The 12,813-nt window shown below is 35.6% G+C and overlaps 2 protein-coding genes across 4 annotated transcripts in view; one reads left to right on the top strand and one right to left on the bottom strand.

The window, feature by feature from the left end:
* The window catches only part of LOC111485489, a 15,945-nt gene extending 3,939 nt beyond the window's left edge, over positions 1-12,006 (bottom strand). The window contains exons 1-3 of one of the 2 annotated variants that reach the window (XR_002718673.1): positions 11,264-12,006; positions 10,422-10,611; positions 9,265-9,570 (exon numbers count right to left, since the gene is read on the bottom strand). Coding sequence is in view for 1 of the 2 variants with exons in the window: in XM_023132404.1 (XP_022988172.1) it covers positions 9,364-9,570; positions 10,422-10,611; positions 11,264-11,865 (999 nt within the window). In the remaining variant the exon portion in view is untranslated. Of the gene's footprint in view, positions 1-8,988; positions 9,571-10,421; positions 10,612-11,263 lie in introns of those variants that run through there. The other variant, XM_023132404.1, reaches the window with a different exon arrangement.
* Positions 4,080-8,210, top strand: LOC111485501 (ABSCISIC ACID-INSENSITIVE 5-like protein 2). Of its 2 annotated transcripts, none has more exons than XM_023132416.1 (4): positions 4,080-4,302; positions 4,630-5,320; positions 5,407-5,478; positions 7,940-8,210. In XM_023132416.1, the coding sequence occupies exons 2-4, from the start codon at positions 4,661-4,663 to the stop codon at positions 8,018-8,020; spliced, it is 813 nt and encodes a 270-aa protein (XP_022988184.1). In that variant the 5' UTR covers positions 4,080-4,302; positions 4,630-4,660; the 3' UTR covers positions 8,021-8,210. The 2 variants fall into 2 exon arrangements, with proteins under 2 accessions (XP_022988184.1, XP_022988185.1); XM_023132417.1 differs by having other exon boundaries at positions 4,082-4,302; positions 4,625-5,320.
* Positions 12,007-12,813: the final 807 nt, after the last annotated feature.

Genomic DNA, 12,813 nt, shown 5'->3' with positions numbered 1-12,813 from the left:
AAAAAAAAAAAAAAAAAAAAAAAAAAAAAAAATTGCTTATTTTTATTGATTACCATAGAAGTAAATATCCAAAATATGTCATATATTAAATAAAATTTGAAATTATTCAAAATGTGACATTATTTTTCATACATAGAACCATTATATTTTGAAAGACATTTTTAATTAAATGATTGGATAGAAAAAGACATTTTTAATTTTAATTGAAAATCAATAACGTTCAAACATTCCAACCAATTCGAGCATAATTCAGTAGATAAAATAGGTCGATTAATTTCAAGATTTAAAAAAAAAACTATACAGTTAGCAAACGTCTCCCGCTACAAAATATTCGAAACTATTCTTTAGAAAATAGGGTTCTACTTGATATAACCGTTACTTCCACCTATTGATTTATTTGATCTGTTACCTAATTTTTACTAGTGTTTTCATAAATCGAGTATTAAAAAAAAAAAAAATCTAAGAATTTGTTTTTGATCCTCGAATTTGGTCAATAATTTAAATAAAAAAACACATAAGAGGCCTGTTTACGAGTGAAGAATTTCAGGCGCACAACCCCTGATCTGCTCCTTTCCTGAGTGTTTCCCACTAAACTCTTCGATCCTGCCTTGCGCGACGGCTTTGCTATCGCTCATGACTGGTATATGGAGGTAAGCTCATTCACCTAATCTATTTCTTTCTTCTTTCTCCGTAACTACTTCTTCACCTGCTGTCTCCCCATACGTAACCTCTGGAAGCTTTTTTTACGTTGTTTACTTTAGTGACTGGGGGGTTTCGGGGGAGACCTATGTGGGGCACCTTTTGGGTGTGGGATGCTCGTTTAACCTACGCATAGTTTAATGCTAGAGTTTCAAGCTCTGTATTCTCTCCTTTTTCCGGAATACATCAGCTAGCCCAATCTTCTTATTCAATCTACCTGATAGTGGTAACCAATCACCATCGATTTTGATAGGAAAGCAATTACCATCGATTTTGACCGGAAAGCGATTCTTAGCTGTCAAAGGTTGCCAAGGCGCAATAGTATAATATTTCAAAAAACCAAGGACCGGAGTTCAAATTATTGAACGTTTAATATTTTTCTTAAAACAATATAAAAATTATAGCTAAAATTTAATTTTGTTATAAAAAAAATTATAACCCGAATATAATTAAGTGGATAAAAATATTAATTAACGTCTATCAAATCAATAATTCGATTCCCGCTCACTAATAATTTGATTCCCGCTCACCGACTTTTTTAAAAAAATAAATTTTGATAATAAAAGAAAAAGAAAAATGAAGGTATCATAAGTCCCATCATATTTTTTAAAAGATAAGGATCAACATATAAAATAATTATAAAATAAACAAGAATTGTTACAAAATATGAAAAGGCCAAGGGACCAAATTGGGAATATAATTACAAGATGATCACAGCCACAAGTTTCACTTCCAAACACATTTTCATCCAACGGCTCAAAGTCATTGCTTCTTTGTTGAACGTGCCAACCGTCATTATGTTCGATCACGTCCCATATGTCTTCTGCTTGTAAATTAACACGCATCTTTAACGGTAACAACGTTGCGTAGTTGTTCTTTGTGAGTAACAGGTACTGAAACGTTACATTTCCCTCGTTTATTATGTTCGATGACGTCTCATACGCCTTCTGCTTGTAAATTAACACGCATCTTTAACGATCACACTGCGTAGTTGCTCTTTGTGAGTAATAGGTATTGAAACGTTAAATTTCCCTCATTTATTATGTTCGATGACGTCTCATATGCTTTCTGCTTGTAAATTAACGCACATCTTTAACGATCATACTACGTAGTTGCTCTTTGTGAGTAATAGGTATTGAAACGTTACATTTCCCACGTTTATTATGTTCGATGACGTCTCATACGCCTTCTGCTTGTAAATTAACACGCATCTTTAACGATCACACTGTGTAGTTGCTCTTTGTGAGTAATAGGTATTGAAATGTTACATTTCCCACGTTTATTATGTTCAATGACATCTCATACGCCTTCTGCTTGTAAATTAACACGCATCTTTAACGATCACACTGTGTAGTTGCTCTTTGTGAGTAATAGGTATTGAAATGTTACATTTCCCACGTTTATTATGTTCGATGACGTCTCATACGCTTTTTGCTTGTAAATTAACACGCATCTTTAACGATCATACTGTGTAGTTGCTCTTTGTGAGTAACGGGTACTGGCTTCCCTCATTTCTACTTATATATATAATCTCGTTTAGTAATGTTTTAGTTTTCTATAACGACCCACGCTCAGGATTTAAAATCTAGACTCGACACTTGATGATTCTGACATTTTCTTACATCATCTACGACATGGTCACGTAACATACTTATCACTTCTAAAAGTGAAGATTATCTCTGGACTCGATATCTGATGACCCCGACATTTTCTTATATTCTCTGCGACATGGTCACCTTAATTGCTCATTACTTCTAAAGAGTGAAGACTATTATCACAAATCAACAGAAGTCATTCTATCGTGCTTTGTTCTCACTCGCAATCAGTTCATCCTTTTGGCCGGCAAAGCTACGACACTGTTTTGGTAGTGATCGTTCGTGTGCGTCAAGGTGTTTCTTGGCTCGTTAGTCCTCTATTCCATGTCGTTACAATGCCTTATCTACTTGCAACAAAAACATGAGATTTCCAGATGTTATTGTTTTTCTTAAACTCATCCTTGTCGATGTTGTTATTACACATTTTGGAACCATACTAAAACCGTTGAGCTCACCCTCATGTTCCCAGAACAATGGTCGTGTTAATCCTCTACGTGTTTGTTCATCTTTCATCTGCTAGACCAAAGGTCTCTGTTTCGTCAGCGTTTATGTCCAACGAGACAAAATCGTTCGTCATCCATCCTTTTCTTTCGACATTTCGTGTTTCATTTTCTTACAAGTGAGATATGAGAGTTTGCTGAAGTGTATGACTTCAAATATGGTCGTGGGTTCGTTGGAGGCGCGAGTTCTCCGACACTCACGCGTTTCTACCACGCAAGTTATTATTATTATTTTAACCTAACAGGACGTTACAAATATGATAAGACTAAATTAAAATTTGTGAATTCAAAGTGAATATAACTCAATGATAATTTATATGAATTTATTGGTTTAATAATGAAAGTTTAAATTAATTTCATCTAACAACCTTGTTGAAGAACAACATCTAAGAAAAAGTAAGATTCAGATTACCTTATTGATCGAATATCTCTCACTTTACAAGCAAAATCTTGCGGTTAAGGTAACGACTTCAGGCATGGCCAGCTCCCATAGTGTGACGGATGATGTGTACAAGGCCCGGGAACGAATTCACCGCCGTATGGCTGATCGGCGATTACTAGCGATTCCGGCTTCATGCAGGCGAGTTGCAGCCTACAATCCGAACTGAGGACGGGTTTTTGGAGTTAGCTCACCCGCAATCATATCAAGTAATTGTGAAGAAACTTTTACTACATTTTCGAGTCTACTCTACAAAGACAACATATATGACTTTATATAGTTTAAAAAATAAATTTGATATTTCATATTTTATGACCATAATTATCACTATTTAACGGTAATTTAAAGTAAATAAAATATTTTAAAATACATTAATAAAACATCATAACTCGAAATTATCATATATCCATAATTGAAACGGAAGTTTATATTATATGATTAAGATGTGTGAATGTTTGATTAATCCACCACACCTAAATGGTGTGAAAGTTATCTTATTTATAATCAAATAAATTACAAGCATATGGAAATAGTAATAAATGAAATAACAATAAATGGAAAGATACCTATGATAATAAGGCAAATATAATATATATGATAAACTATAATTTATTACTAAATATCCTTAACAAGATGTCTCGATTTATATCGAATTTGTTAGACTGGTAACTCGAACGACTCATATAGGTTTATAACTCAATAAAAAGGTCATATATTTTCATATTAGGTTGTGTCGAAGAAAGTCATATTCATTCACAATATATGCCTCATAAAAATTCAAATATCAAACATTCACACGTCATACTAGATCACGATGAATATATATATATTTTGTAAACTCATTATCAAGGAGGCTGCATCCAATTCGAGCACCGGAAATCGAAAAAGGGAAGAATTAGTGGGTTCGTGCGTGCATCTTATAAAATTTTCCCACCGATTATCATTCCCTGATAAGGAAAATACGTGTGTAACAATTCAGGAAAGTTGAAGAAAAAATCATTTAACTCTTCATTTTCTTCCTTCCACTTGTCGTCTCAGATCCAATCTATTCATCTCCTCGCTGCCACAGGTGCGTATTTCTAATCGATTTCTTTACAAACTTATTTTTTCATGGATGTTTCTTTATTCAATGACCTTCTACTGTAGTGATGCGAAACAATCGGTCCTCAATGTTTATGTTTATGGATTTATTGATCCTCGATGTTTCTCGAGGAATCGGGAAATCGAGAGACGATCGCGAGTATCTCTGGCTTGATTCTGTTGCGTTTTGTATGAGAATCGTATTTAATGATCAATGATGTACAGATGTTTATTGAAATCGACTTTTGTGTGAATTAGTTTTACTCTGGATTCTACGGCTAATAGTGAAAATTTGATTCTGATGATGATAGATCAGACCTTGAGGTTGGTTTTTGAAAGCGTTGTGGATGGGGATTCAAACGATGGGTTCTCAATTGAACGGCCAACAGTCCCATTTACAACATGCCTCGTTGATGAGACAAAATTCATGGTATGGTCGAACTCTTGATGAGGTTAAAAACCAGTTAGGTGAATTGGGGAAGCCAGTAGGGAGCATGAACCTTGATGAGTTTCTCCATAACATCTGGGCAGCTGAAGACAACCAATCCATGGAAATGGAGAGTGAAAGTTCCTCTTCGGCGTATTCTCTGCAGCGTCAAGCCAGTTTCACACTGGCTAGAGCGTTGAGTGGGAAGACTGTTGATGATGTGTGGAGGGAGATTCAACAAGGGCAGAAGAAGAAGAAGAATTGTGAAGATTTGAAAACTCAGAGTAGCGTGACTACACTTGGTGATATCACTTTAGAGGATTTCTTGATACAAGCAGGGCTTTATGCTGAGGCTTCTCCAAGTCCCATTATGAGCTTGGATGCCATTGATTCTATGGATGAGCAGACTTTTTCACAGAAAATCGGCTTGTTGTCATCATTCCCTTCGCTTGGCACACTGTCAGATACAACACCAAAACGGGGAAGGGATCCCTCAGACTTTGAGGAGACTATGGACCGGAGGCTAAAGAGGAAAATCAAGAACAGGGAGTCTGCGGCTCGATCTCGAGCAAGAAAACAGGTCATTATTTGGGAAGCTTTTCCTGTTAAAGGACTAATTATTTCTTATATTTAAGCACTATAGCTGATCCTTTGATTCATATGTAGGCCTACCATAATGAATTGGTGAATAAGGTCTCACGCCTTGAAGAGGAGAATTTGAAGCTCAAGAAAGAGGAGGTGATTGATTTTGTTGAATGTGAATTATTGTGTGATCATGCACCCATATGCCTGCTTGGTTTATTGAATTTTAAGTTTCAATGACAATTCTATGATTGGGGTTTTAATTTTCAATAGGATGGGAACAAAAGAGGCATTCATTAATGAAATAACCCACATTCTTGAGGAATAATTATTAGTTTATCACTAGGTCAAAAGGACACAAGGAAAAAAGATGTGCTAAATTTTGGTGCCTATGAGTCAGCCTATAAATTAGTACTCACCTATTTAGCTTATGTTTACAAATTAGAACCGAGAATGGGAGGATAAAAATACTTTTCCTCCTCACAATTCTTGGAAGGTCCCACTCTGTAACAGCCCTAGCCCTTCGCAAAAAGATATTATTTATTTTGGTCTGTTACGTATCGCCGTCAACCTTAAGGTTTTAAAATGCGTTTGTTAGGGAGAGGTTTCCACACCGTTATAAAGAAAGTTTCGTCCTCCTCTCCAACCGATGTGGGATCTCACAATCCACCTCTTTTGGGGGTCCAACATCCTCGCTGGCACACCGCCGGTGCCTGGCTCTGATACCATTTGTAACAACCAAGCCCACTACTAATAGATGCTGTCCGTTTTGGCCTGTTACGTATCGTCATCAGCCTTACGGTTTTAAAACGCGTCTATTAGGGTGAGGTTTTCACACCCTTATAAATAATATTTCGTTCCCTTCTCCAACCGACGTGGGATCTCACGTAAACCATTTCGTTTGTCACCTATGTTGATTAAGATAGAACTGAGGATCTTTGGAATAATACTGATGTTTGTTGGAACTTGGGCTGAGGAGGTATCTTAATGCGATGGAAATTGAAGAATGGCTCTCTTTAAGCTCTCATATTGATGTCTTATTGATAAGGGCGATGGCAGATTTTGGAATGTAGATTTCCTGGGAACTCTCTATTTCTTCTTTGCTTAAGCATTTGACTAGAAAATGCAAGGTTTTGTCAAGTCATCTCCACTTTTATTTGTGATTTCTCTTTGACCTCTTCTCCTTAGAGGCTGTAAAGAATGATAAAAGAATTTTAATTCAGACATCTCTCACTCTTGCTATATTTTGTGCACAAATAATAGACAAAATGTGAGAGCATTTCGTGTTGCAGTGCTCTTTTTTAAGAGACTTTGGGATATCTGTCGTGAAGCTTTTAAGCTCAATAGGGTGGAGAATTCTATGGCTCTGGTTTCTATTATGAGAAAAAATAACTGAGATAGTTGCTGCAGTTATTTGGTTGGAGATTCCCCATTAACACGGGAATAGGAGACAACTTCCTTACCTTAGGTATCATGGAAGGACTAGGCAGTGGTAATAGTAGGAAGAGAAAGGCACTTTTAATGGCTGAGGAGATTCCCCATTAACACGGGAGTTGTTGAACTAGACAATAGTTAACATGCCCACATGTATTCTTTTATGTCTCAATGAAATTGGTTTCTCGTAAAAGAAAAGAAAAAAAAGAAGGAACAAGAAAATAGTTAGCATTTAAGGGAGTGATAAGGGGCACAAATCAAACTTAAGCATATAGGGAGAGTTTTACCATCAGAATTGGATGGCAAAAAAAATTTATTCTGCCATCCTTGCGCGTACGGGGAGTATGCAGCTGAACGTGATAGCTGCCCCTACTATATGGACTGCCCAAAACCTGGGCCTAACATTTTAATTAGAAATCTACATTGGATCGGAGCGAGACGAAAAAGGTAGACTGAAGCTCTGGATCACAAAATGTAAGACAACAAGCCCCGGACCGGATGGATGATCACCCCTCAAAACTTTCCTATGCTGTAAGTGGTAAAGTACCAAAGAACTATCACTATGATTAGTAGGGTGAAAATACCAAATCCTGGAATATAATGGCATGGAGCTAGGCTGATAACTGAGTCTTGAGTGGAGAGAATTCAGTGAACTTTTGCAGATCTTAGGAAGAATACAAGTGGGAAGGTGAAGATAAGAATATCTGGAGGTTACTACAATTTAGAATTGTCGGCTAAGGCCCCTGTTCACCATTTCGACAGTTTCTAAAGTTGCCCTAGAGGGTGATCTATCAAAAGATAAAACCAGAAGTGTTCAAAGAAGATATAATTATAACTTCTTGAAGTTTAGAAACGGAATAAATGAAGCATACTCGAAGAAAACATTAGTTACATTTCTTATGTATGAATTGCAGTTCAATATCAAAGTGCAAAGAGAATCTGTTCTTAGTTTTTCAGTTCGTTTCATTCCGTGTTTAGTTTTCGACTCTCGGTTTGGTTTGATTTGATTATGGATGATATTCAATGTCTGCTTTGATCAAATGCAAGTATATTTCGTCTTTTTATAACTTTTCTTCATTGATCAAATGATTCTTGTGTCTGGTTTTCTCTCTTGCCATCTCAGTGAACTAAAATAATGTTTTGTCCTTTCAACAACTGACCCTTTTTTCGTCTAACCAAGTAGGAATTCGAGAACACGATGCAAAGCAAACCAATCTCGGAACCGAAGTATCAGCTGCGAAGAACTAGTTCAGCCTCCTTCTAAGCTGCATCTTTGGTACAAAAGGTATTGGTTTGGGTATGTAGGGAGAATGTTGCAGTAAGGTATACTACAGAGAGTCAGCTGCATGTTTGTGGCTCCAACGCTGAATATAGTTTGGTTTTACATGTACATTATTTATTGATCCATATCTAATTTTCAGCCATAGAGAGCAGCAAAAGTTCAATGCTCATAATCCTGCTTCTGTTTCTGTTTCTGTTTCTTTGGCACGAATGCCAGGCAATTCCCATCTGAAACTACATTTTTTTTTCAGGTTATTTGTTAGTTCTCTCTTTTAAATGGCTAATAAAGAAAGAAAAAGAAAAGAAGTATAGTTTAACTATTTGAATTTAATGATTCTCGGCTTCGGTATGCTTTCAAACCGAGCAGCTCTAGAAGTTCAACTCGTTGAGACACACATTTTCAATTAAGAGGTAAGAAATTTGAATCTCTTCACTCTGCTTGTACACTAATTTATTTTTGAACTATAATGGAAATGTGCACTAATTTATTGTATTTTTTCACTCGTTGCGACCAAAAAATTAGTATTTTAGTTCTTACTTTATATTAATGTATTTTATATTTTTGAACTATAATGGAAATATGCACTAATTTATTGTCTCGATAATCAAAAAGGTAAATAAAAGAAGGTAAGACATTCATTTTTGACGTTTTAAATAAGGCTTTACTCTTGAATTTTGATTCAAGGGAACAAATCGTAGGGTTGAAATAACTCACTCAAAACACCTCTTAAAGGAAGCCCTTATCGAATAAATATTCAGCCACCTATGAACCTTAGGGACTGTCGTATTTAATGTTTGTTCAATTACTCTTTTACCCGTAAATGCGACGATGTAGGCATTGAGTTCGCAATAACAATATCCTCCGAACATACTAACTAGCTGTGATAATAATTAATCAAGCTGATCTTTCTACTTTAATTCTAAAACTTGACAGTTGTCTCAGCAGTATTTCAAAAGAAGTTCAAAACTCCATTTTTAACTGATTTCTTGATGTGCATTTCGTTCCTATCAGTTCCATACTTTCCCAATCCGATCTGGTTGGCTGTACATAATGAAACAACTTTCCTGATGAAAAGAGTATCGTTCTCAGAGGAAAACAAAACCTTCTAAACCAAAAGCAAACATAAATTCCCTCCTATGACCAAAAATTATAGATATGGATTGTTTACCAAATTAAAACCCATGCATAACTTTCAGTTTGCTTCATGCAATATCAGGCAAGGATACTCAGATTAGAATCGTACTTGGAGAGCATGAAATGCCTTTTCTAATGGTTGCAAACCTTTTCGAGTCGGGCCGGTGGTCCGAGAAGTAGCTTGCGTAGAGTTAAATCCTCTTCAAGGGTGTGAAAGATGGGGAAGCTGCAACTTTTTCCTCCTTGAAGGGTTGAGTTGAAGAATCAGAAAGATTAGGCATCCTTGAAACACTACCTTTTCCTTTCTTGGCATTTGGCCCAAATTCCTCTATCATGTATTTCCACCCATCTATCGGTCTCCGACGACTAAATATATGGGTCTTGATGAAACTAGCAATCTGCACATGAAAACGAGCAACTGGGTAATGAGTACGCTAAAGAGAGAGAGAGTTTCTCAAATGGAAAGAAAATCCAGAGCAACAACAGTATAGAGGGATAGCATAGAGTGGCGTGGTGAACTTCGAATGAACGAAATGATATCCTTGATTAAAGAAGGCTAAGATTGTAACAACAAATGATCGGTAATTCGTTAACCATTTCAATTGTAAACAATGCAATAACACTAGTCCTGTCATAGATGAGTCGGTTATAGTTTTCTTCTGTGATTTTTTCTCGTCTAAGAGTTTTCCAACCCGTTCTTGGTGAACCGAGCCTGAATTTGACAGCTACAACCAGAAAGATCAGAAAATTCTTAGTTCTTAATCCATATTATATGCACACTAGACCTCTGGAATTAGTTGAAATGATACCACGAGCAATTATTCATTGTATCAGTAAATAAATGAGCTATTTTAGTAATTATACGAGAAGCCATAAAGTCTTATGATTATGTGCATTTCAAGCTTGGTAATTTAGCTTACAAGAATGGTCTTCAACAGAGTTGTGGGATGTTATAATGCTTTTTTTTTTTTAGTTCAGTGGGGGTGGGTAATCCAACATTAACGATACATGCTCTAACCAATTAAACTAGGCTCAAGTTGACAAAAATGTTATATCGTTTATCTCTTTCACTTGGAGTTCTTTGGTTCCGTTGTGTTGCGTGATTACACAGATTTTCTTTTAAATACCTATGGTGTTTTGTATATGTACTCTTCCCTTGTATATTTTTCTAATGACACGTTCTGTCACTTATCAGAATAAACCTTTTTCTTTAAAGAAACCGTGGTAACAACAATAAATATTAACACACCTGAAATTTATTGTATGCAATACGACGATCGAACTCCTGAAGAAGGATGTCTTCTTCCCTTTGTGTCATCTCCCATACATTTCCATCATGGCCTTTGGATGTTGTTTCCCATCCATCTGGTTTGTTTCTGAACTCTGAAGAACTTGGAACTTTTGAATGGTTTAAATCATCATTGACAGACTCAAAAATCCTGCAATCATAGCAGTTTAGACTTGTTGTGCTAGCTCAAGAAAAAATGGAAATAAAAAAATAGCTAGGCAGTAACTTGCAGACATATTTTCCTTAATTGTGTTCTTTTTACAAGTGAGTTTTACGGGCCGATTGGACCCGAAGCTTTTCAAGCTCAAGCAATTATATTTCTAGTTAGAGACCAACGTCTTGGAGCTAACGTTGGATCCACTCAAGGACCTACTGGTTTAGGTAAATATCTAATGCGTTTATGACCAGGTTTTGAGCTACCCTCCTTAGATTATGCTCACAACCATACCATTAATCTCTAGCTCGCTCGGGGTCCACCAAGCCAGCTCTTAAAGACGATGGTTCCAAGTTATTATCATTTGAGCTTAAGGTATTGTTAAATTCAATCCCTCGTAGTGGGCATCGGTCTCTCTAACTTTTTGTAATTGTCTATTTGGTCTAATTCTTTTGGATTGGAACCTTTATTTTCTAAGTTAGTGTTGGAAATCCTTTCCATAGAGATGATTTTTCTGTATTCTTTCATACATCTCAAAATTTTGGGGTCGAATCCAATTAACAAACACCTTTACTAGTGATCAGCAGATAAACACCACAAACATGAGGATTTAACCATTTGCATTAACAAAAGAGAAAGAAGAACTCACTCAGAGCAGCTATCCATCAATCTTTCAATGTCATCCCCACTGCCTGTAATGGAATCCCCCAACCTAGCCTCCTCTTGCTTCTCAATCTCCTTCATCCACAAATTAGCATGAATCCTCTGTTTCTTCAATCTATAATCCTTCTTTATGTTTTCCAAGCTATAAAGCGACCCGCCGCCACCATCACCATCACCATCACCTTCCATCTCTTGCTGATTCACTCCTTGCTTCTGCGTTTGAGATGCCTTTCGCCTCTCGTTCCAATTCTCATTCATATCCTCAACAAACGCTTTGGTCTCTGCATCCACATCCGACGGCAACACGATCGTAGGGTTTCCAGACGGGAAGTTCACATCGCTCTCCCATGGCGCTTTATTCTTCGGCGAAAGGTCTTGCGGAAGCCAAGCAGATTCCCAAGTATCATTCCACTCATCGTCGCCATTGCCAAACTTCCCGAAACCGGAGGTAGGGGAAGAAGATCTGCTTGACAAGGCTCTACCATGGAAGGATGAACCGAAATGGGATTGTTTGATTTGCAGAGGCAGATCAAGAACTCGATTCTTATTCGTTAAATAGAATTTTCCAATGCGATGAAGGGAATTCATGTGTGATTAACAAATGAAATAAGAACAAGGATTCGGATTGGCGGCCACAAATTAGTGCACAGTAAGAAGAAGACTTCGGAAGAAGAAGAAAGCCGGAGAGGTTGGGAGAAAGGAAGGCGCGGAAGTTCGAGAGAGGTTTGGTTTTTATTAAAGAATTTTCTAAATTAATAAAAATATTTTGAGCCATTAATATTATTAATTTTTTTAAAATTAATAAAAATTGTTAATTTATTTTTAAAATATTTTTCTTTAAAAAAAATACTCTTAATTTATTTTTTAAATCTATTAACACATTTTAACTTTTTAGAAAAATTAAAAATGCTCTTTAGTGTTTTAAAAGATAAACATATAATTAAAAAAAAAAGCATTAATTTCCTTAATATTTTTATATATATATATATATATATATATATATATATATATATATATATTTTTTTTTTTTTTTTTAAGTTTCTACGTACTAACTGTTCTATTTATATACTAAGGATAAGAGTATTTTTGAAGCGTATGAATAAAACTATTAAAAATTTAAGGGTATTTTTTAAAACACTCTTAAAAATTCAAGAATATTTTTGAAGCAAAATAAATTTATTTTTAACGGGACTTTAAAAAAAAAATTATAAAAAATTTAAGATGCGGGCATTTATTGAACTATACTTGGAAATTAACGCAGGTCCTCAGGTTCAAGCAGAAGATATTATTTAAGAAAATTAGATGATAAAAATTGCAAAGATGATCCTTCAACTATAGCTATTAGAGCGATTTTATAAGATTTATACCTTTAACCTTTTGTCAAGGAAATAAAACTCGAGAATATTGCAACTAAAAATTTCAATAATGTATGAAATCACCTTACGATCAAACCCTCAAACTATAAAATTGTAGCCATCTAACTTTTTTTTTTTTTTTACATTTCAAACAATTGTAGCTCGATCTGTCATAACCCTA

The sequence above is a fragment of the Cucurbita maxima genome, unplaced genomic scaffold (genome assembly GCF_002738345.1).
Source record: "Cucurbita maxima cultivar Rimu unplaced genomic scaffold, Cmax_1.0 Cma_Scf00010, whole genome shotgun sequence".
Lineage (NCBI taxonomy): Eukaryota > Viridiplantae > Streptophyta > Magnoliopsida > Cucurbitales > Cucurbitaceae > Cucurbita > Cucurbita maxima.
The sequence above is the reverse complement of the archived record's forward strand: the minus strand, read 5'-3'. Positions and strand labels throughout refer to the sequence as shown.

Bases quoted from the DNA above. Each gene is read 5' to 3' on its own strand.
- LOC111485501 (XM_023132416.1), top strand. From the start codon at position 4,661: ATGGGGATTCAAACGATGGGTTCTCAATTGAACGGCCAACAGTCCCAT. The intron at 5,321-5,406 runs GTCATTATTTGG...ATTCATATGTAG, and splicing joins GATCTCGAGCAAGAAAACAG to GCCTACCATAATGAATTGGT. The intron at 5,479-7,939 runs GTGATTGATTTT...CTAACCAAGTAG, and splicing joins TGAAGCTCAAGAAAGAGGAG to GAATTCGAGAACACGATGCA.